General features: G+C 35.1%; 1 protein-coding gene across 3 annotated transcripts in view; it reads left to right on the top strand.

The window, feature by feature from the left end:
- The window catches only part of UVRAG (UV radiation resistance associated), a 315,025-nt gene that overhangs the window by 129,345 nt on the left and 162,792 nt on the right, over positions 1-22,888 (top strand). For all 3 annotated transcript variants that reach the window (XM_082661187.1, XM_082661186.1, XM_082661188.1), the window contains exon 7: positions 7,777-7,882. In XM_082661187.1, coding sequence (XP_082517313.1) covers positions 7,777-7,882 — 106 coding nt within the window. The remainder of the gene's footprint in view (positions 1-7,776; positions 7,883-22,888) is intronic.

Genomic DNA, 22,888 nt, shown 5'->3' with positions numbered 1-22,888 from the left:
TTCTCTGTCTGATTTACTTCACTTAGTATGATAATCTCTAGGTCCATAGCATTATTCATTCTTTTTTATGGCTGAGAAATTTTCCATTGTATTTATTGTATTTACGTACCACATCTTCTTAATTAAATTAATTTATTTATTTATTTTGGTTTGCATTGGGTCTTTGTTGCTGCACACGGGCTTTCTCTAGTTGCGGTGAGCGGGGGCTACTCTTCGTTGCAGTGCGCTGGCTTCTCACTGCAGTGGTTTCTCTTGTTGCGCAGCCCAGGCTTTAGGCGTGTGGGCTTCAGTAGTTGTGGCTCGCGGGCTTAGTTGCTCTGTGGCATGTGGGATCTTCCCAGGCCAGTGATTGAATCCGTGTCCCCTGCATTGGCAGACGGATTCTCAACCACGCGCCACCAGGGAAGTCCCAAACACATCTTCTTAATCCATTCATCTGTCCTAGGTTGCTTCTATGTCTTGGCTATTGTAAGTAGTGCTTCTAAGAATACTGGGGTGCATGTATCTTTTCAAATTTGAATTTTCTCTGGGTATATGCCCAGGAGTGGGATTAGTGGAGCATATGGCAACTCTATTTTTAGTTTTTTAAGGAACCTCCATACCGTTCTCCATAGTGGCTGCACCAATTTACATTCCCACCAACAGTGTAGGAGGGTTACCTTTTCTCCACAGCATCTCCAGGAGTTGTTTACACTTTTTGACTGTTATAAATAAAGTTGCTAAGAATATCTTTCCAAAAGACTTTTGTGAGGGGTTGGAGGTGGGCTATTTGGATGAAGGTAGTCTAAAGGTACAAACTTTCAGTTAGAAAGATAAATACTAGGGATGTGATGTACAACGTAATTAATATAATGAACACCGCTGTATTATTATATATGGAAGTTGTTAAGAGTAAATCCTAAGAGTTCTCATTGCAAGAAAAAGAATTTTTTTGTTATTCTTTTATTTTGTATCTATATGAGATGATGGATGTTCACCAAACAGTGCTGTATGCCAATTATATTTCAATAAAACTGGAAGAAAAAGAAGTCTCTTGTGGTCACATGCTTTCATTTCTCTTATACCTAAGAGTGGAGCTTCCTGCTCATATGATAGGTGTATATTTAATTTATTAGAAATTACCAGTTTCCAGAGTAGTTATACAATTTTAGAATCCCACCAACAGTGTTTGAAAGTTCCAATTGCTCTACTCCTTGACATCACTTGGTATTGTTTTGTAAATTCTAGCCATTATAGTAGGTTTGTACTGGTGTATCATTTTGATTTTAATTTTTAATTCTTTGATGACTAATGATATTGAGCAGCGTTTTATGTGCTTATTAGCCATTCTTGTATCTTCTTTTGTGAAGTGTTTGTTCAAATATTTTGCCCTTTTTTATTTATTGGGTTTGGTTTTTATTGTTAAGTTGTAGGAATTCTTTGTACACATTAGAAATACAAGTCCTTTGTCAGATATATATATATATTTTGTCTCACTCTCTGACTAGATTTTTCATTTTCTCAATAATGTCTTTTGATGAGAGTTTTAAATTTTGATAAAGTATGCGATATCAGGGTTTTATTTTATGGATAGTACTTTTTGTGTCCTATTTAGGAAATCTTTACCTAACCCAAGGTCAGGAATATACTTTCCTACATGTTATTTTAGAGGCTTAATAGTTTTAGCTTTTACATTTAAGTCTTTGATCATTTCAAATTGATTTTTATGTATGATGTGAGGTAGAGTTTAAGGTTCATTTTTTTCCCATATTGATATCCAGTTTATTTTAGTGTCGTTTGTTGACAAAGCTTTTCTTTCCCTAATCAAAATATAAATTGATTGAATAGGTCTATGTCTATATCCTGATTTCTGTTTCATCAATCTATTTGTTTAGCCTTATGCAACTACTACTGCTTTATAAACTAGCTTTATGATAAGTCATAAAATCTGGTAGTGTAATTCTCCCAGCTTTGTTCTTTAACATTTTCTTGGCTATTCTAGGACTTTTCTATTTCCATATCAATTTTCAAGTCAGCTTGTCAATTAAAAAGAAAAGACTGCTAGGCTTTTGATTGGGACTAATTGACTCTAGATAAATTTAGGGGGAGACTTGACTTCTTAACCTCCAATCCATGAAATAGTACATGACTCCATTTGTTTAGGTTTTTAAAAAATTTCTCTCAGCAGTGTTTTCTAGTTTTCAGTGTACAGGTCTTTCTTTCACATCTAGTTATTTGATGATACTATATAAAAATACCAATTGATTTTTGTGAATTAACCTGGAATCTTGCAATGTTGCTAAGTTTATTATTAGTTTGATTATAGATTAAAACATTTTTTTCTATGTACACAGTCATATAGCATCTGTGAGTAGACATTTTTGCTTCTTCCTTTCCTGTATTTATGACTTTTTAAAATTGCCTTATTACAATGGCTTGGATCTTGAGTGCAGTGTTGAATAGAGTAATGAAAGTAGACATCTTTTCTTATTCCTGATCTTAAGTATTACCTGCAGAGTTTTAGTATAAACCCTTTATCAGATTGAGGAACTTCTCCTTTTTCCTTAGCTTGTTGAGAGATTTTTGTTTTAAATCATTAACAGGTATTGAATTTTATCAAATGCTGTTTTGGGGCATCTTTTGAGATAATATGTTTTTTCTCTTTCATTCTGTCACAGTTGATTTTCAAATGTTAAATCAACCTTGTACTCCTCAGGTAAATCCACTTCATCAAGATGTGTTATCTTTTTCATATATTGCTAGATTTGATTTGCTAATTTTATTAATGATTTTTGTATTGTCTGTAATTTGCTTTTCTTGTGATGTTTTGGTATCAAGGTTATTCTGGCCTCTTAAAACAAATTGAAAAGTGTTCCTTCTTCTTTGAAAGGTTTTTGTTAAGACTAGTATTTCACCAGTGAAGCAATCTGAATGTAGTTTTCTATGTGAGAAGGTTTTTAATTATAAATTTAGCTTCTCTAACTGATAACAACTATTCAGATTTTCTATTTCATTTGTTTTGTTTGGAAACTTGTGGTTTTTAAGCAACTTAACTATTTCATCTAAGTTGTTAAATTTATTGACATATTGTTCATAATTTCCCTTAATTCCCTTTAAATGTCCATAGGATCTGTGGTGATGTCTTCTCTTGCGTTCTTGATGTTGGTAATTTTCAGGCATCATTTTTTATATCTCCTCTCTAACTTTTCACATCTACATCATCCTTTCTGTTCCTATTTTAATTTAAGACAATGCCTAAATTTTTGCTAGGACTGTTAAAATAACCTTATACTAGCCTTCCTGTTTACAGTCTTGTTTCTCTGTATCCCAGTCACCTAATTATAGGAAGAAAGTGCATATGTCATTAAATCTTTCTTGGCTTAAAACTTTTTAATGGTTTCCTAATACCTTCAGAATAAAAATCTAAGCTCCTTCATATGGAATACAAACTCATTAATGATAAGGTATCTATTTCTCTCAATAGAATCCTATTTTTTCCTATATATTCTTTTCCCTTTTAATCTCTCCCTGCCAGCCATAGGGAGCTATACTTCACTGACTTTCTAGGTGCTCTAATTTGTCATTCATCATCTTAAAATTGAATGCATTCAGATGTGATATGATCAATACTAAGTAGGCAAAAATTGTTTCCTCACTTCTCCTTTACTGAGATTATTATTAATATCTGATAGGTATGGTCTCAATATTCATTTGACATAACACTTTTTTGTTCAGTGTATCTTTACATTCACAGCAATATCTAGCTGCAAAGCATTATTTTAAACCCACTTTCAATTTTACTGTTATCTCAAAACATATTGATCCAATATGCATGAATTTGCTATAACCAGAATACCTATCAGATAGCTAGTTGATCCTCCCCACACCAGTGATGATGAGTTTTATTTCAGCTTGAGGGTGTTAGTGTTGGTTTTGACTAATCACCCAGATGACTGGATGATTTATGTTTCTTTATAGTACCATTTTATAGTTTGCAAAATCAAGAAACATTCCTCTGAAACTGGCTAGCTGGTTTGGAGGTAAGGCAGTTGTTTCTTTTCTTGTCAGTCCTTCACCTCTTCACCCCCAGGGGAATTAGGATGTCCCATGTTATGTTTAAAAGCCTAAACACTTCAAACTTTTATTCTCCTGTTGAGCTTGAAAGGGGGACGTTATTAGCTCTGTCTTGATGTAGCAGGGGCTCTGAAAGTCTATTTGGATAACACTGAAGATTGGAGGAAATGTGACTCTGTCTGTGTGTTTTAAGCCCCTAAGGTAAGATCAGAAAGCGTCTGGGGCAGTGAGAGCCAAATAGTTGAAGTCATACATTAATTATGGTCATGAATCATTTTTATTTTTAGAGTCTTTACCATTTGACAAGGTTGTTTGCATAGTACTCTAGTGAGTTTTAGGCAGCATTTTCCCTCCTTTCAAAGTAACAGGCTATTTTGTCGATTTCTACTTTGGGTCGATAATGCCTATCAAATTAGAATTCTGATAACATTTTTAGTAGAAATTGCTTGTTTCTTGCCAGAGTGAACGGTCTTTAATTTATGTGATTTTTGTTTCGAATATATTTTGAAATTATAGATATAGAAAACTAGTACGTTAGTTTTTTAGTCTTTCACTGATATCAGTAAAAATAATCAAAATCTTGGGACTGTACTTTTATATGCAGGCATTAGTCGACCTTCAGTCAGCAGTATATTTTGAGTGCCTTTGTGTCACATTCTCTGCTAAGTACTGGGAATGTAAATGAAAAAAATGAGTGTTTTTTTTTCTTTTTTCCCAGAAATCTAGTAAAGAAATAGACAAGGGAATAGGCAGTTGCTGTAAAATGTGGTTCTCTAATCTTTGTTAGTGTTGTATACATGATGCTGTGGATCTCCATAGGAAGAAGTGCCTCTACCTGTCTGGAACAGTCGGGAAGGCCTTTGAAGAAGAAGGTATGCTTGAGCTGCCTGTTAGTGGGTTTGGGAGTATACTTATCTGTTAAGAGAGAGTGAAGCTTGTAGTCAGATAGAACAGCTCACTGAAAGGTACAGAAGGAAGAAATGGCATGACGTGTTTGGGGAGAGTTGTTAGTAGTTGAGCATTGCTGGAATTGCGCGTGCAAAGTAAGCATATCAGAAACGAGGTGGGGACCACATCACAAAGGTCCTCTCCTTGCTTTTAAATTTCTTTAGCATTACCTTTGTAGGTGAGTATTGCCATCAAGAGAGTGTGTACGAATTCACACCCGGAGCAGGAGGCAGTAGGATGGAGGATAATCTCCTCTATTGGATTCCTTTGGAGTCCTGAGGAAGTTGCAGAAGAACTGCTCTCACGAGTAATCTCATAAGATTTGCTCCTTTTTAGATGACCTAAGAAATCCTCAGTAACTATCAGGCAACTTCTGAAAGTGCAGAATATGTCATGAATATTTTTAGTGCAAGGTGTCGTAATAATAATGTTGGCAGAGGTGTTGATGCCATCAACTCCCTGATAAAATTAACGTCCTCATATATAGGATAACTTTCAGTTTAGCACAGTTGGCCAGTTTTAAAAGTCGGAAGTAAAATTTACATACCGTGAAATACTTAGATTTCAAGTTTAAGTTCTGTGTATCCTCCTGTGCGCCTCACCCCAATCAAGACATGGAACATTTCCATCACCTCAGGTAGTTCCTTAGTTCGCCTTGCTCTCTACCAGTCAGTCCTGCCTCACCCAGGCAGCTAGCCACTCTTGATTTCTGTCACCATACATTGCTTTTACCTGTTCTTGAACTTTGTTTAAATGGAATCATATAGTATGTACTTTTTCGTTCCTGGCTTTTTTCACTCAGCATAATGGTTTTTTGAGATTCATTCATATTGTTGTGTATATCAGTGTTGTGTTCCTTTTTATTGCCGAGTAGAATTTCGCTGTATGAATATGCCACAATTTGCTTATTAATTCTCCTGTTCGATGGACGTTTGGATTGTTTTCTGTGAACGTTCTTATACATATCTTCTTGTGGACGTGTTTTTGTATTTCTTGAGTAAATGGTAAGGAGTAGAAATACTGGGTCATAGGTTAGATGTATGTATAACTTTACAAGAAACAGTTTTCCAAAGTGATGATACTGTTTTATACTTTTATCACCGATGCATGCAAGTTTCAGTTGCTGCACATCCTTGCTAGCATCAGGTGTTGTCATTTTAGTTTTAGTTATTCTAACAAGTGTGAAATGCTATCTCATTACGATTTTAATTTTCATTACCATGATGACTAAGATTCTGAGCACCTTTTCCTATGCTTATTGACCTTTCTTATATCTTCTTTTGTGAAGTGTTTCACTCTTTTGCCCATTTTTAATTGGGTTGTCTCTTTGTTACTGGTTTGTATGAGTTCTTTATATACTCCAGGCACAGTACTTTGTCGAATTAATGTTTTACAAATATTTTCTCCCAGTCCATGGACTGCTTTTATATTTTCTTAACAACATCTTTAGATGAAAAGACATTTTTTATTTTGGCAGTGCCTAATTTATCCATTTTTAATTTTAAGGTTAGTGCTTTTTGTGTCTTCTCTAAGAAATCTTTGCCTACCCCAAGGTTGCAAGAGATTCTGTGTTTTCCTCTACAGATTTATGACTCTAGCTTTTATGTTTACTATGATCTCCTTGAATTAATTTTTTTTCTGCTGTGAGGTAGGGAATGAGATTCATTCCCTACCTCACAGCAACTGTGTTTACCCACTGTTCCAGCACCATTTGTTTAAAAAACTTTCCTTTTTCCATTAATTTGCCTAGGTTCCTTTGTCCAAAATCAGTTGGCCATATATGTGTAGGTCTGTTTCTATACTCTTTATTCTGTTCCATTGATCTGTTTTTTGATCCTTATGCCAGTACCAGATTGTTTTGATTACGTAGCTTTATAAAAAAGGAAGTCTTGAAATCTGGCAGATTTAAAGATTGGTTTATCTCTTCTAGATTCTTTGTTTTTCTATGTAATTTATAGTATCAACTTCTTAATTTCTGCAAAAAGAAGCACACATACACACAAAAACAAAGCCTGTTGGGATTGGGATTGTGACTGTGAAATTATTGACCCATATATAGAAATATAACTGAGTGTTTGTTGACCTTGTATCCTGTGACATTATTAGTTCTAGTAGTTGTTTTGTGGATTCCTAATGATTTTCTACATGAAAATCATGTTACCTGTGAATAAAGACAATTTGACCATTTTTAGTATGTACATGTATACAAAATATATAAGCTATACTTGAAGACAAAGAGACAAAGAAAAACACAAACCCATAATTAAAGCAAAAAAGAAAACTAGTTAATTTTTTCAATGCTCCTTGTTTCAAAGGGGCTGCTGCTTTAATTCAGTCTTCTTAACTTGGGATTATTGTTAATTTTTTTTCTTTGTGGATACCCAACAAGTAATAGCCTTCATAGCAGTGGGTTTTTTTGGTGACTTTAGTAATGTAGCTAATTTCTCTGGGCCTCAGTTTCCCATCTGTAAAATGATAGGGTTCAATCAGATTATTTTCTAAGGTCTCTTTCAGATTCCTGTGAGTTCTTCATTTTAGCTCTCAATACATCACAGACAGTCAGATGGGTATAGAAAGGGTGTTTTAGAACATATCGTGACTCTTGTTATTTCCTTGTTGTAAATATGCTAGAGAATTGTGAAATCATCAGTTGAGTTCATTATTAATTCTCTTTATCCTGGAAACTTTGTCCTCGTTTTGTTCCATTTATGCCTGTGGCTCTGTGTTGAGTTTATAGTTAACTCACTTAAATTTTTCTACAATTTTTATTTCTAGGCTTCATAGAGCCCAGTGTGCAATTAAACAGACTCAGGTAACTGTTCAGAAAATTGGAAAGGAAATTGAAGAAAAACTAAGACTCACATCTACAAGCAATGAGCTGGTAGGTTTTTATATATTAACCTATTTAAATTCATTGATTTCTAAATGTGATCACCGTATTCTTCTTGTATTTATTTCCCTCTTTTTTCCCCAAAAAAACTTCAGGTAGTTTTTTCCTTCTTTTTATTTTTTCCTCTTAATGTTTCACTGAGACTTCTGTTGGCATTTAAATGTTAGAAATAAACTTTCCCATCTGCTAATAGTGTAACATACAAAGTGCCTGCCTTTTTATGCTAGTTGAAACTTTAGATTGCATACAATTACTTAGAAGATAATCAAAATCTATTTTATTAATATCTTATAAATGTGAACTCGACATAAACTGTATAGTGAATGAAAAATAGCTGCCAGAAGAAAAAAAATAATAAACTGTAGATACTGATCTGCTTTTAAAAGATGAATTTAAAATTATTTGGATTGAATTTAATAGGTTAGTTTATGGACAGTGTTCTCTTTGGGGAAAGATTCTTTTAATGAGGTATTTCCAAAGAAATAGAAATTCCAATCCAAATGGACAGATTTAAGATATTAGTATAATTTTGGGGTTGCTTTATACTCTTCCTAGTGGGGAAAAATATATTAATTTTGGAACGAAGATTCTGTCTTTTTAAGCAGAATAGTGGGTATAACTAATAAATAGAACTTTTCTCAAAATGAAGTCACAGTGCTAATGATAGCTTTTGATGAAATTTGTGCTATAGATAATGATACTTAAAACTCAAATCCTCAAATTAAGTCCGAAGTGAAAAATTTTAAGTATTTGTTTGCACAAACTCGATACCATAGATAGGCAGTATCTTCTAGCTGTCGTTCACAGCACTGTCAACTTGGCAGAAGGTCTTTATGTCTCCAAACAAAAGTTCCATTATCTGTAAGATTTGTCTGAGATAATAATTCAGTGGATGAACTATAGAAAGCAACATTGCAATTAACCTATACAGATTCTCTCTCGTAGAATTTGAAATTAATGGATGATAAAGTATTTAATCTATATAAAACTGCTGACTTTGACCTATAAATGGCAGTGTCATATAGTTCAGTCTAATATGTAAAATGGCTAGTGCTGTACCTGGCACGTAGCAGGCATACAAAATATGGTAGCTGCAATAACTGTGGTAGTGACACTTTTTATTCATATGACTTTTCATACCTATGGAAAATCTTCCACTTTGGAGAAGCTGTTAAACCACCTCCTTTTGTAACTTAGGTCCAGTAAAGGACCAAACTCCAGGCCACAGATATATTGGAGGAGGAGAAAAAATAGCTAATTTTAATCCTTTCTGTAGTGTACAAAAATACCACATTTTTAGAGCCTTTGGGGAGAAACTGCTAGGTTTTTTCTTATTTTCCTCTCTCAAGGCAAGACTGGGAAATTACTTATTTCATTAAGTGACAGCATATGTTTTGTCTCAGTATGGAAAAATGTATGTTTAATCCTATTTTTCTAAAATATAAGTGGTGACACACAGAGCAAGGTGATAGAATGTATGAGTTTAAAGAGGTCAAGTTCAGAGGTTCACTGTGTGTTTTTATGCGGCCTAGTCAACATATAAGAAAATCACTGTATTTTTGAACTGAAAGTGAACCTAGAAATCTAGTTCCCTTATAACCTCACTTAAAACCACACTCCCCTCGGTACCTTCTGTCCCCTTCCCTGTTTTGTTTTTCTCCATAGTATTTATTACCCTTTAACATGCTATACACTTCACATATGAATTTTATTTGTCTGTCTCTCTAAACTCTGTGAGGAGAGGGATTTTTGTCTATTTTTTTTTTCCTCATGGCTGTATTTCCCAGTGTCTAGAAAAGTGTTTAACACACAGTAAGAGCTCATTAAATATTTGATGAATTTAAGGATGAATCTAGTGTAATCTCTTTTTAAAATAACAGGAAAATGAGACCTAAAGAAAGTAAGCAACTTTCCCATGATCATTGACAAATAGAGACAGAAATTTTGGTTTCTTTGTCTCCTTTCAGAGGGTAATACCAGGTACTTGTTTGTTATCTACTGTAAGGTTTACCTGTAGGAAATTAGAAACCCTTACTACTATAGTTTTTTCTTCATTCCCTTTCCAAATTGGCCCAATTATACTTCAACCCAAGCATTTTCAATATATAAGAATTAATTTTAGTCTAAGTATAAATACAGTCAGAAGGCATATTTGATGTGTAAAGAAATCAGATTACCTTCTAAGATCAAATGTAATTAACTGTTTAGAAGAAATTGGGTTCATACTTGATGACTTTCGAAACTTTGACATCTTCTCGTCAGTGTCCAACATAATTTTCTGGCATTATGTTTTTTAGGAAATTTCTGCTGTTGTCATTTTGAATTTTTGCTTAAGTGTTTTGGATTTTGTCAAATTGCCTTTCCTTGTATCTGTTGAGATAATTTTATGTTTTTCTCTTGTATTATGATAGTGAAGTACATTGATTGATTTTTGAATGTTCATCCAACTTAGGATTGCTAGGGAAAGCCCCTCTTGTTCATGATGAATTATTCTTGTTATGTATATTTCTAGATTCAATGTGCTAAAATTTTGTAAAGGATTTTTGCATCTATATTAAGGTGGAATATTGATCTGAAGTTTTGTTTTCTTGCCACCTCGTTGTTTAGTTTTGTTGGGGTAATGTTGGTCACAACTAGTGAATTGGGAAGTGTTTCCTCTGTTTTCTGGAAGAGTAAGTGTAGAATTGGAATTATTTCTTAAAGGTTGGTAGAATTTACCGGTGAAGCCATCTGGGCCTTTGTGGGCCCAGATGTGGAGTCTTCTTTGTGGGCTTTGAGTTAGGAATTCAATTCTTTAATAGTTGAGGTGTTACTGAAGTTAGCTGCTTCTTGAGTAGGCTTTGGTTGCTTGTGTCTTTCAGGGATTTGTGCATTTCATTTAAGAGGTCGGTCTTTTTAATTTTAGCTATTGGGTATATAGTGCTTCCTTAGTTTGGTTTTATAATTGTATTTCTATTATGATAATTTTTCATATCTTTATTGGTTATCTTTTAAGAGGTGTAATTTTAAATATTTTTGCCCATTAGGAAAAGAAAAACTCTATTTAGATTTACAGAAAACTTGTAAAGATTGTTCAGAAAGGTTCCATACACCTTTCATCCAGTTTCTTTTAATGTTAACTTCTTGTATAGCCATGTTACATTTGACATGGTACATACAACTTGGTATATCATCAAACCAGGAAATTAACATTGATACATTACTATTAGCTGTGGATTTTATTCAGGTTTCACCAGTGTTTCCACTATGTCATTTTTATTTTACAACAGTTTTAGATTTATAGAATTATTACAAAGATAGTACAGAGAGTTACCCTGTAAACCCCACATCCAGTTTCTCCCATTATTAACATCTACCTTAGTATGGTACATTTGTCGTAATCATTGAACCTGTATTGATAAGTCATCATTAACTAAAGTCCATGCTTTATTCAGATTTCCTTAATTTTTATCTAATGTCCCTTTTCTGTTCCAGGATCTCATCCAGGAAACCATACTGCTTTTAGTAGCTATGCTTCCTTAGACTTTCTTGGTTGTGAAAATTCCTCAGACTTTGATTTTTTTGATGACTTTGACAGTTTTAAGGATTACTGGGTCAGCTGTTTTATATAATATCCCTTGATTGGTGTTTGTCTGATGTTTTGTTGTGATTAGACTGGATTCTAATATCTTTTTTTCTTCCAGTATCCAGTCTAGGACACCACACTGGCTTTAGTCATCATGACTTCCTAGGCTTCTCTGATCTTTGACAGTTTTTCATTCTTTCCTATTTTTAAATCACCATGACGAATCACTGTTGATAGTAACCTTGATCACTGGGTTAAGGTGATGTCTCCCAGGTTTATGCACTCTAGAGTTCCCTTTCCCTGCTCAATTTTTTGAAAGCCAGATTCTAAGCCCAGCCTCCACTCCAGAAGAGGGGACTGAAGCTCCACCTCCTGGAAGGGAGACTATCTACACACATTATTTGGGTACTTTGTGAGGAAGATTTGTCCCTTCTTCCCTCCACGCATTTATTTATTCAGTCGTTTAATTATCAGTATGGATTTGTATCTATTTATTTTATACTTTAGGTTACAATCTGATACGATGTTCTTTATTTCCTTGCTTCAACTGTGGCATTGAGAGCTCTCTCAGGATGGGTTCTGTGTCCTTTTGACATGCCCTCATCTCCTTTTTGTTCATTTGTTTTTTAAAGCAAGTTCTTAATTTCTGGCACTATGTGATCTGGACTCATCAGGTATTTTCCCTGTCTCAGCCCTAGAATCAGCCATTTCTCCTAGGAATCCTGTTCCTTTCATTGAACAATGGAATTTAGAAACAAGATCTGGGCACTAGGTGTGCTTGTTGCTTCTGAGTTGTAAGTGCTTCTAAGCCCTCTCAGTGGACAGAGCTGGTATATACAGGTATCCATCTTGCTATGTATTAAACTTAACATACATTTATTTATCTATTTTTTGCTGCATTGGCTCTTTGTTGCTGTGCGTGGGCTTGCTCTGGTTGCGGCGAGTGAGGGCTACTCTTCGTTGTGGTGCATGGGCTTCTCATTGCGGTGGCTTCTGTTTCAGAGCACCGGCTCTAGGTGCACGGGCTCAGTAGTTGCAGCGTGTGGGCTCAGTAGTTGTGGCTCGCGGGCTCTAGAGTGCAGGCTCAGTAGTTGTGGCACACGGGCTTAGCTGCTCCACGGCATGTGGGATCTTCCCGGACCAGGGCTCGAACCTGTGTCTCCTGCATTGGCAGGTGGATTCTTAACCACTGCGCCACCAGGGAAGTCCCTTCCCTCATTTTTAAATGGGACTTTTGTCTTCTCATACTGTGGTTAAAGACTGTTTGGGCATGCACGTGTGTGTGTGTGTGTGTGTGTGTGTGTGTGTGTACGCATTTCTGGATACAAGTCCTTTTTCTGATATGTGTTTTGGCAGTATTTTCTTCCAGTCTGTGTCTTGCCTTTTTGTGTTCTTAGTGATGCTTTCTAAAGAGCAAAAGTTTCAAAGTTTGATGAAATCCAGTGTATTTTTTTAATTTATTTTATGGTTAGGGCTTTTTGTGTTCTTTCTAAGAAATCTGTGCCTAACCCAAAGTCACGTAAGTTTTCTTCTGTGTTTTGTTTTAGAAATTTTATAGTTTTGGGCTTTACATTTAGATCTATGATCCATCTCAAGTTTTTTTATAAGTGAGGTAACAAACTCCCTTATTATTATAGCTTTGCTGTCTTAAAACCAGATGGAGTAAGTTCTCCAGCTTTGTTCTTTTAAAAAATTCCTGTGGGTTTCTAGGTTCTTTGTATTTACAAGTGAATTTGAGAATGAATTTATCAGTTTCTACCAAAAAAAAAAAAGCCTGCTGGAATTTTGATTAGGATTTATAGATCAATTTGTGGAGAATTGCAGTCTTAACCATATCAAGTTCTCCAGTCCATGAACATGGCATATGTCTCCCTTTTTTTCTAATAAATTTATTTATTTTTATTTATTTATTTTTGGCCGCGTTGGGTCTTTGTTGCTGCACATGGGCTTTCTCTAGCTGTGGAGAGCGGGGGCCACTCTTCATTGCGGTGCGTGGGCTTCTCCCATTGGGGAGCATGGACTCTAGGTGTGCGGGCTCAGTAGTTGTGGCATGTGGGCTCAGTAGTTGTGGCTCGCGGGCTCTAGAGCATGGGCTCAGTAGTTGTGGCTCACGGACTTAGCTGCTCCGCAACATGTGGGATCCTCCCGGACCAGGGCTCAAACCCATGCCCCCTGCATTGGCAGGCAGATTCTTAACTACTGCACGACCAGGGAAGTCCCGGCATATGTCTCTTTTATTTTGATTTTTTTCCTTAATTATCTCAATAATATCTTATAGCTTTCACTGTAGAGGTTCTGGGCATCTTTTATTAGTGTTATTCCTAAGTATTTTATGGGAGGCTTTTTTGTTTGTTTTGGGCATTATTGCAAATGGGATTGTTTTTGAAATTTTATTTCTCATTTGTTTCCTGCAAGTATATAAGAATACAATTCATTTTAATTTAGTAATCTTGCATCTTGCAATCTTGTTATATTAACTTTTAAATTCTAGTAGTTATTTTGTAGATTTCTTGGGATTTTCTATATAAACAATTGTACCTGCAAACTTGGAATGCTCTATGCGCTTTAATTTTTCTGCCTTATTTCAGTAGCTAGGGCATACAGTACAATGTTGAATGAAAGTGATAAACATGGAAATCCTTTACTTGTTCCTGATCATAAGGGGAAATCATTCATCCTTTCTCCATTAAATATAATGTTAGCAATGCCTTTTATTGGCTTTAGGAAGTTGCCTCTTATTCCTAGTTTCTGAATTTTATCGTGAATGGATGTTGAATTTTGTCAAATGCTTTTTCTGCATTTATTGAAATAAATGATCATGGCATTTTCTTCTTGATTCTGTTACTACGGTGAACTACATTGATTTAATTTCAAGTGTTTAACATTGCATTTATGGAATAAACTAATGGCTACAATATAGAGTACAATCTTTTTTATACCTTGCTAGATATGATCTGGTAATAATTTAAGAGTTTTTGTGCCTATATTTATTAGGGGTATTGGGAAGCAGTGTTTTAAATTACTTTGTTAGATTGGTATTAGGATTATGGTAGACTGGTAAAATTAGTTGGGCAGTGTTCCTTTTGCCTACTCCACCTTGACTAGAAGCGGAAGCCGCCTGGCTTTTTAACATTTTCAAATAGTCTGCCGAGATTTCATGTCTTTTTTATTCATTATGAGACTATTTAACTTTTTTTCACTTAGCGTATTTGTAATAGTGACTTTCTTTGATAATTTTAACATCTGGGTCATCTCAGAGTTGGTATATGTTGATTGTCTTTTCCCTAGAGAGTGAATCACATTTTCCTGGTTCTTCGTATATTGGGTAATATTACAGAGTACCCTGGACATTGTGAGTGTAATTTTGTGGAATCTCTGGAGTTTGTTGCTTTGTTCCAAAGAATATTGATGTTCTAATTCTAGTGGGTAGTTAACTTGGTTAGGCTCAAACTGTCATGCCTGCAATGGACATTGCCTCCGATTTCAGGTCATTACTCTCATCCTTAGGCACAGCTGCTCTCTGTTTGCCTCATGCAGATATGACTTAGGATTCAAAAACTCAGATTGAATTTAAACAGAATTTGGGGTGCCCCATTCTCTGGCTTCCTCCATTCTGGCGGCCTTGATTGCCTAATCTCTTTTCCCTGGTTCCTCCTGCCGGAAAGATAGTTGTCTGTCTGTTGGTGTTTAACCATAGATGCCCTCAGGGCGAAGTCACAGAAAAGGGGAATTTCACTCCTCCTGTTGGTTGTTTGCACCAGGTTCTGAGTTTACCCCCAAATCTGCCTGCCATTGATCAATTTTTAGAACCCTCATGTAGTAGCTTTTTGTATTTGATCTAGAGTCTATAGCTGTTATTTATGGAAGGACCAGTTTGATAGGTACTTATTCTCTGTATCAAACACAAAACTCCTGTATGTTTTATTATTACATATATTTTTGCTTTATCTCCCTAGCTGGACCTGGGTTCTAGGCCTGATATTGCCACTGAGTCTATGAAATTAATGGATTGGATTAAATATTTTCTAAGGAAAATTTTGCCCTTTCTTAATGGCTGAGCAGGTATAGGTACAATAGAAACAATCTGTAAATGACGTTTTAAAACAAATTTGTTAACTTATAGGACAACTGCCATAGTTCTAAAACTTTTTTTCAGATTGTTAATTATTTCCATTTTTTGGTGGGAAAACTAGTATAGATGAATAATGCCCTAAACCACTCAAGACCCCTTTATACTCTAAATATTGTAAAGATCTCAAAGAATTTAGGGTATATCTATTGATAACGCCTAGGTTAATAAAAGACAGATGAATCCTCACATTTACTTCTGCAATCAATCTGTTGTGATATCACAGATCTTATAGACTGGAAAACTCCACTATACAGTTATGAGAAAATGAGAGTGAAAAAGGGAGATAGCAGCTTAGTATTATTATGAAAGTATTTTTGACCTCACAGACCGAAATGGTGTTAGGAATCCTCATGGTTTCCTGAACCATGCTTTGATAGCTTTTGCCTAAAAAGCCTTTTTGGCTCCAGCATAATCTACAAGAAGAAAATTGTTTAATAGGTCATTTACAGATTGGTGTGTCTTACTGAAAAGAATCTTTAGCATTGTCCATCACTGTCTTTGTAAAGATGCATAAAAAGGAGTATGCTTGCAAAGAGATGAATGTATCTGATTTTCAGATCATAGACAGTGTTGTATAAAAACACTAAAATCCAATCAAAAGTGATCCTTTGGAGATGTACATATGACATTAACTATACTTGGAGTAAACAGGTAAGTAGAATGTAGAAACCATTAGAAGATATTATACTTATGGAATATTAAGATCTTTGAGTACTTAGATTCATTTGAAAGGAAGCAGAACCAGATTCCACTTGGTAGGGTTTGTTTACTCATCAGAAATTAGAGCCAACAATCCTGGTTTTGAATGACTTGATTTATTTCTGTAAATAGGCCAGTTTTTGCACATGGACCATAACACAAACACACTGTACACACATCTTCCTGTATTAGTTTAGTGTTTAGACTAACTTGTACCCTTAGTTCTTTGATTCTAGTAAACATAACCCAATTTGAGCATGTACCCTGGAATAGAGCAGATTAACCCCCCTACCTATGCATATCCCTGTGTTCTTCGAAGAGTTGTTTTTCTTTTCTATTTTTTTTCCTCTACCAAGGTAGAATCTAGTTTACATATTTTTTGGAGAAATTCGAGTTAAGGAAATTGAACACATCTCTTTGTGGAAAAAGACTGCTTCCTAAGAATTTGTATATTTTTTCCCTCAGTGATGTAAAAACACTGATCACACTACTGGATCACCGAAGAAACCCCAATTGTTTCCTCATTCCTCTTTCTTTCATGATAAGCAGCCTCACTGACTTTTGGTCTTTGTTTTTACAGGGAGTTGGCAGGGCAAAATGGCTTTTGTCTCCACTGGACCCAAGCTCTTAGAAAACAGAAACTGTTTCTCATTTATTTAGAAGCACATAGTAGGCCCTTCAAAAATATTTGATTCATTCAGAAAAAAATTGCTTAGGAGTGTTTTATATTTCATAGAGTTTTCCAGTCAAATATAATAATGATGATTGGAAATAAGCTTTACTGCTTGAATGTCTTTAACAGATGATCATACCATCTGTTCAGAATCAGTATTTCAGAGATGAGGAAGAAAGTACTTTGGGTGAGAAACAATAGCTGTAAAGTACTTTCCACACAACTGCCAAAAGTCATTTTCCATGCCCATTGCCTCAACAAGGCCATACCATTACTCATCTCACTGAGTACCCATGCTTCCTCATTGTCTGTGAATCAAATAGAGGTGCTGAGTTTTTTCTTTTAAAGTTTTCCACCAGCTCATCCCAGGGCTTAATAACCTATTCAGTTTACTTAATGAATGTTTTTTTTCTTATGTCTTAAGAAGGAGGCTGTTTGGTTAAGATTTTTGTCATGGAAAATGATGGAAAGCATATTATTGACACTATTGATAAAGACTAGGCGAGAAGGGTACATACCTTCATAGTGCAGTAATTGTGTGTGAATGCAAACACATGCAGGCACATATATGTTCATTGTGGGGGTAGGATTTCAGATTTTATCTGGAGGCAAATTGTGGCAAGGTATTTGGATTAAAAAGGGAGTCAGAGTAAAGTTTAAACCATGGCTTTGTAGGTTGAAGTAGGAAATATTTTTATGGAAAGATAAGTTAACAAACTTATTTGGTAAACTTAATTGTATCTTTGGTAGAACATGTCTGGGATTTGTTTTATTAAATGAACATTCAGTAAAATTGACTTTTTTGAGGTACAGTTCTGTCACTTTTTAAAAAATGAACATTGTGTTTTAGAGTAGTTGTAGGTTTACAGAAAAATTGTGCAGAAAGTACAGAAAGGCCCCCCCATTTCTTTTGTTATTAACATCTTATATTAGAGTGACACATTTGTTACTATTGTTGAATCAATATTAATACAATATTATTAACTAAAGTCTGTAGTTTAGCTTCGGGTTCACTCTTTGTGTTGTATAGTTCTATGAGTTTTGACAAAGGCACAGTGTCATGTATCCACCGTTACAGTGTCATACAGAATCGTTTCACTGGCCTAAAAATCCTCCATGCTTCACCTATTTATACTTTTTTCCCTCCCTCAGAACACCTGGCAACCACTGAACTTTTTACTGTCTCCACAGTTTTGCCTTTTTCAGAATGTAACAGAGTTGGAGTCATACAGCATGTAGCTTTCTCAGATTGGCTTCTTTTACTTAGCTATATGCATTTAAGGTTCCCTCATGTCTTTTTAATAGCTTTTCATAGCTCGTTTCTTTTTATTGCTGAATAGTGCTCCATTGTTATTGGATATGCCACAGTTTATCTTTTGACCTATTGAGGTACATTTTGGTTGCTTCCACGTTTCGGCAATTATGAATACAGCTGCTATAGGCATTTATGTGTAGGTTTTTGTGTGAACACAAGTTTTCAGCTCATCTGGGTAAATATCTAGGAGCACAATTGCTCGATCATATAGTAAACCTATGTTTAGTTTTGTGAGAAACTGCCAGACCATCCTCTAAAATGGCTATACCATTTTGCATTGCCGTCAACAATGAATGAAAGTTCCTGTTGCTCCACATCCTTGCCAACATTTAGTATCGCCATTGTTTTGGATTTAAACTATTCTGATAGGTATGTAGTGGTAATCTAATTGTTTTTCATTTTTAAAATTTATTTTATTTTATTTTTTGGCTGCGTTGGGTCTTCGTTGCTGCTCACAGGCTTTCTCTAGTTGCAGCGAGCGGGGGCTACTCTTCGTTGTGGTGCGCAGGTTACTCTTTGCCGCGGTGCATGGGCTTCTCATTGTGGGGGCTTCTCTTGTTGTGGAGCACGGGCTCTAGGCACGCTGGCTTCAGTAGTTGCAGCACGCGGGCTCAGTGTTGTGGCTCACAGGCTCTAGAGCACAGGCTCAGTAGTTGTGGCTCACAGGCTTAGTTGTTCCACGGCATGTGGGATCTTCCCGGACCAGGGCTCGAACCCATGTCCCCTGCATTGGCAGGCAGATTCTTAACCACTGCGCCACCAGGGAAGCCCCTGTCTAATTGTTTTAATTGCAATTCCCTGATGACTTGTGATATTGAGAATCTTTTCATATGCTTATATGCTTATTTTCATATGATTATCTCTGTATCTTCTTTGGTAAGGTGACAGTTCAGATCGTTTGCCCATTTTTTAATTGGGTTGTTTATATTTCTATTGTTGAGTTTTTAGAATTCTTTGCATATTTTGTATTCTATTCTTTATCAGATAAGTGGTTTTCAAATATTTTCTCCCAGTCTGTGGCTTGTCTTTTCGTTCTATTAATAGTCATTTTTGCAGAGCAGAAGTCTTAATTTTAATGAAGTCCAACTTAACAGTTTCTTCTTTCATGGCTCATGTGTTTGGTGTTGTATGTAAAAAGTCATCTCCAAGCCTAAGGTCACGTAGGTTTTCTCCACTGTTATCCTCTAAAAGGTGAATAGTAATTATTATTTCACATTTAGATCTGTGATTGATTTTGAGTTAATTTTTGTGAAAGATATAGGTCTATATCTAAATTTTTTGTTGTTGTTTGTTTGTTTGTATGTGGGTGTCCAGTAGTTCCAGCACCATTTGGTGAAAAAGACTATCCTTTCTCCATTGAATTGCTTTTATTCCTTTGTCAAAGATTAGTTGACCATATTTGTGTGTTTCTATTTCTGGGCTCTATATTCTGTTCCACTGATTTGTTTGTCTGTTCTTTTGCCCATACCACATTATCCTGATTACTGTAGTTTTATGGTAAGTCTTGACAGAAGATAGTGTCAGTCTTCCAACTTCGTTCTTCTCCAGTATTTTGTTGGTGATTCTGGGTTTTTTGCTTTTCTCTATAAACTTTAGAATCAGTTTGTTGATATCCACAAAATAATTTGCTGGGATGTCACTTAATCTATAGGTCAAGTTGGGAAAAATTGATATCATAATAGTGTCTTCCTATCCCTGAACATGGACAGTTTCTCCACTTATTTGGGTCTCCTTTGATTTCTTTCATTGGAGTTTTGTAGTTTTCTTCATATAGATCTTCTACATAATTTGTTAGATTTGTACCTAAGTATTTTATTTTTTAATACTAATATAATTGATGTTATGTTTTTAATTTCAAATTCCCATTATTCCTTGTTACATAAGAAAGCAGTTGACTTTTGTGTATTAACCCTGTATCATGCAACCTTGCTATAATCACTTGTTAGTTCCGGGAGATTTTGGGTTGGTTTTTTGTTTTTGTTTTGTCAATTCTTTGGGATTTTCTACATAGACAATCATATCATCTGTAAACAAAGATGACTTCATTTCTTTCTTTCCAAGTATACATAGCTTTTATTTCCTTTTCTTGCCTTATTGTATAGCTAGGACTTTCAGTACATGTTTAAGAGAGTGGTGAAAGGGGACATCCTGTGTTGTTCTCCAACATAGGGAGAAAGCATCTGGGTTTTCACCATTAAGTATTTTGGCAAATATTAGTAGGTTTCTTGGCAAGTATTCTTTACCAAATTGATGACGTTTTCCTTTATTTCTAGTTGAATGTCACATGCTTTTTCAGCACCCATTGATATGGTTATATGATTATTTTTTTCTTTAGCCTGGTTGATGTGGTGAAATCCATTAATTGATTATTGAAAGTTAAACCTGTCTTGCATACCTGGAGTATAGTTCATTTGGCCCTGGTGTATAATTCTTCTTATATGTTGACGGATTTGATTTGCTAATATTTTGTTGGGGATTTTGTACCTATGTTTATGAGAAATACTGGTCTGTAATTTTCCTTTCTAGTGATGGCTTTGGTTTTGGTGTGAGGATGATGCTGGCCTCATAGAATGAGTTAGGAAGTTCTTCTGTATTTTGGAAGAGATTTTCAAAAACTGATATAATGTCTTATTTAAATGTTCGGTAAAATTTACCAGTGAAGCCATCTGGATTGGTACTTTCTGTTTTGGAAGATTATTAATTATTGATTTAATTTCTTATATATATATATATATATATAGGCCTATTCAGATTGTCAGTTTCTCCTAGTGTGAGTTTTGGTAGATTGTCTTTCAAGGAATTGATCCATTTCATCTAAGTTACCAAATTTATGGGCATAGAGTTGTTTATAGTATTTTTAATTATTCTTTTAATGTCCATGAGATCAGTTGTGATGGCTCCTCTTTCATTCTTCATATTAGTAATTTCTGTCTTTTCTTGGTTAGCCTGGCTAGAATTTTATCAATCTTACTGACCTTTTCAAAAACACAGCTTTTGGTTTTGTTTACTTTGTGATTTTTTCCATTTAATTTATTCTTTTTGGAGTTCACTAACTTCTTGAATCTGTAGATTTATTTCTTTTGCCTAATTTGGGAAGTTTTTAGCCATTATTTACTACAAGTACTTTTCATTCCTGCCCACTTTCTCCTTTCCTCCTGGTACTTGATGATACAAGTGCTAGATCTTTTGCTATCATTCCACAGATTTCTGAGGCTCTGTTCATTTTTATCTCTGTTGTTTAAATTGGGTAGTTTCTATTGTTTGAGCTTCCAGATTAAAGATTCTTTTCTCTATTTCCTACATTCTGCTGTTGAGCTCATTCATTGAGTTTTTTATTTCAGTTCTTTAGGTCTTTACTTTCTTTATTGAGATTTTACGGGTTTTTTTTGGTCAAGAAGTTCTATATTTTTGTTTCAAGCATGTTCTTAATTTCTTTTTTTAAATTAATATTTATTGGAGTATAGTTGATTTACAATGTTGTTTTAGTTTCTGCTGTACAGCAAAGTGAATCAGTTATACATTTACATATACATATATCCATTCTTTTTTAGATTATATTCCCATATAGGTTCTTAATTTCTATTGAAGCATTTTTGTGATGGCTACTCTCAGATCGTTGTCAGATAGTTGTAACATGTCTACTTGTCTCAAGTGTTGGCATCTTTTGATTATCCTTTTTTATTCACTTTGATATCTTCCTGGTTCTTGATCTGATGAGTGATTTTTGATTGAAACTAGTACATTTGGGGTATTATGTTATGAGTCTCTGAATCTTATTTAAACCTTCTATTTTACCTGGCTTCCTCTGACACCTCTGGTAGTGGAAGGAAGAGGCACCATCTCATTACTGCCAGGTTGGGGTGGAAGTCCAAGTTCCGCAAGAAGTTTCCATTGACGCTCACGTGGCAGAGGAGTGTTTGTGTGTGAGTGTAAGAGGGCTTGTTAATGCTGACTAGGAATAGGAGTTCCAGCTGCCCACATAGGGAGTAAGGTGGTCTCAATAGCACTGCATAGTAGTGAAAGTTCTGACTCTCTACTTGGCCTCCTCTGATATTACCCAGCAGGAAGGGAGAAGGTTATCTTGTTACATCTGTAGTGAGGCTGCAGGCTCCCCCTGTGGTATCCACTGACATTATAGGGGGCTTGGTTAGTTACTGTCTGGAAGGGATGAAAGCACCAGGTCCCTGCTTGGCTTTCTCCAAAATCTGTGGAATATTAGAGCACCTATGTTCAGCTTGGTAAGGATGGAAATCTACTTTTTGTTTCTATGGATTTGCTTATTTTGGTAATTTCATATAAATGGAGTCTGTGGCCTTTTAAAACTGGCTTTTTTTTAGTTAGCATAATGTTTTCAAGATTCATCCATGTTGTAGCATATATCAGTACTTCATTTCTTGTTATTGCCTAATAATATTCCATTGATATATACCACATTTTATTTATCTGTTCATCAGATAATGGACATTTGGATTGATTTCATTGTTTGGCTATTATGAATAATGCTGCTATGAACATTCATATTTACATTTTTGTATGGACATGCTTTTTATTCTATTGGGTATATACATATGTCTAGAAGTGGAATTGCTGGGTCCTAAGGTAATTCTATGTTT

This window comes from Grampus griseus, assembly GCF_964374135.1.
Source record: "Grampus griseus genome assembly, chromosome: 8".
Classification (NCBI taxonomy): Eukaryota; Metazoa; Chordata; class Mammalia; order Artiodactyla; family Delphinidae; genus Grampus; species Grampus griseus.
Note: the sequence above shows the minus strand (reverse complement) of the source record. Positions and strands in the feature narration are given on the sequence as shown.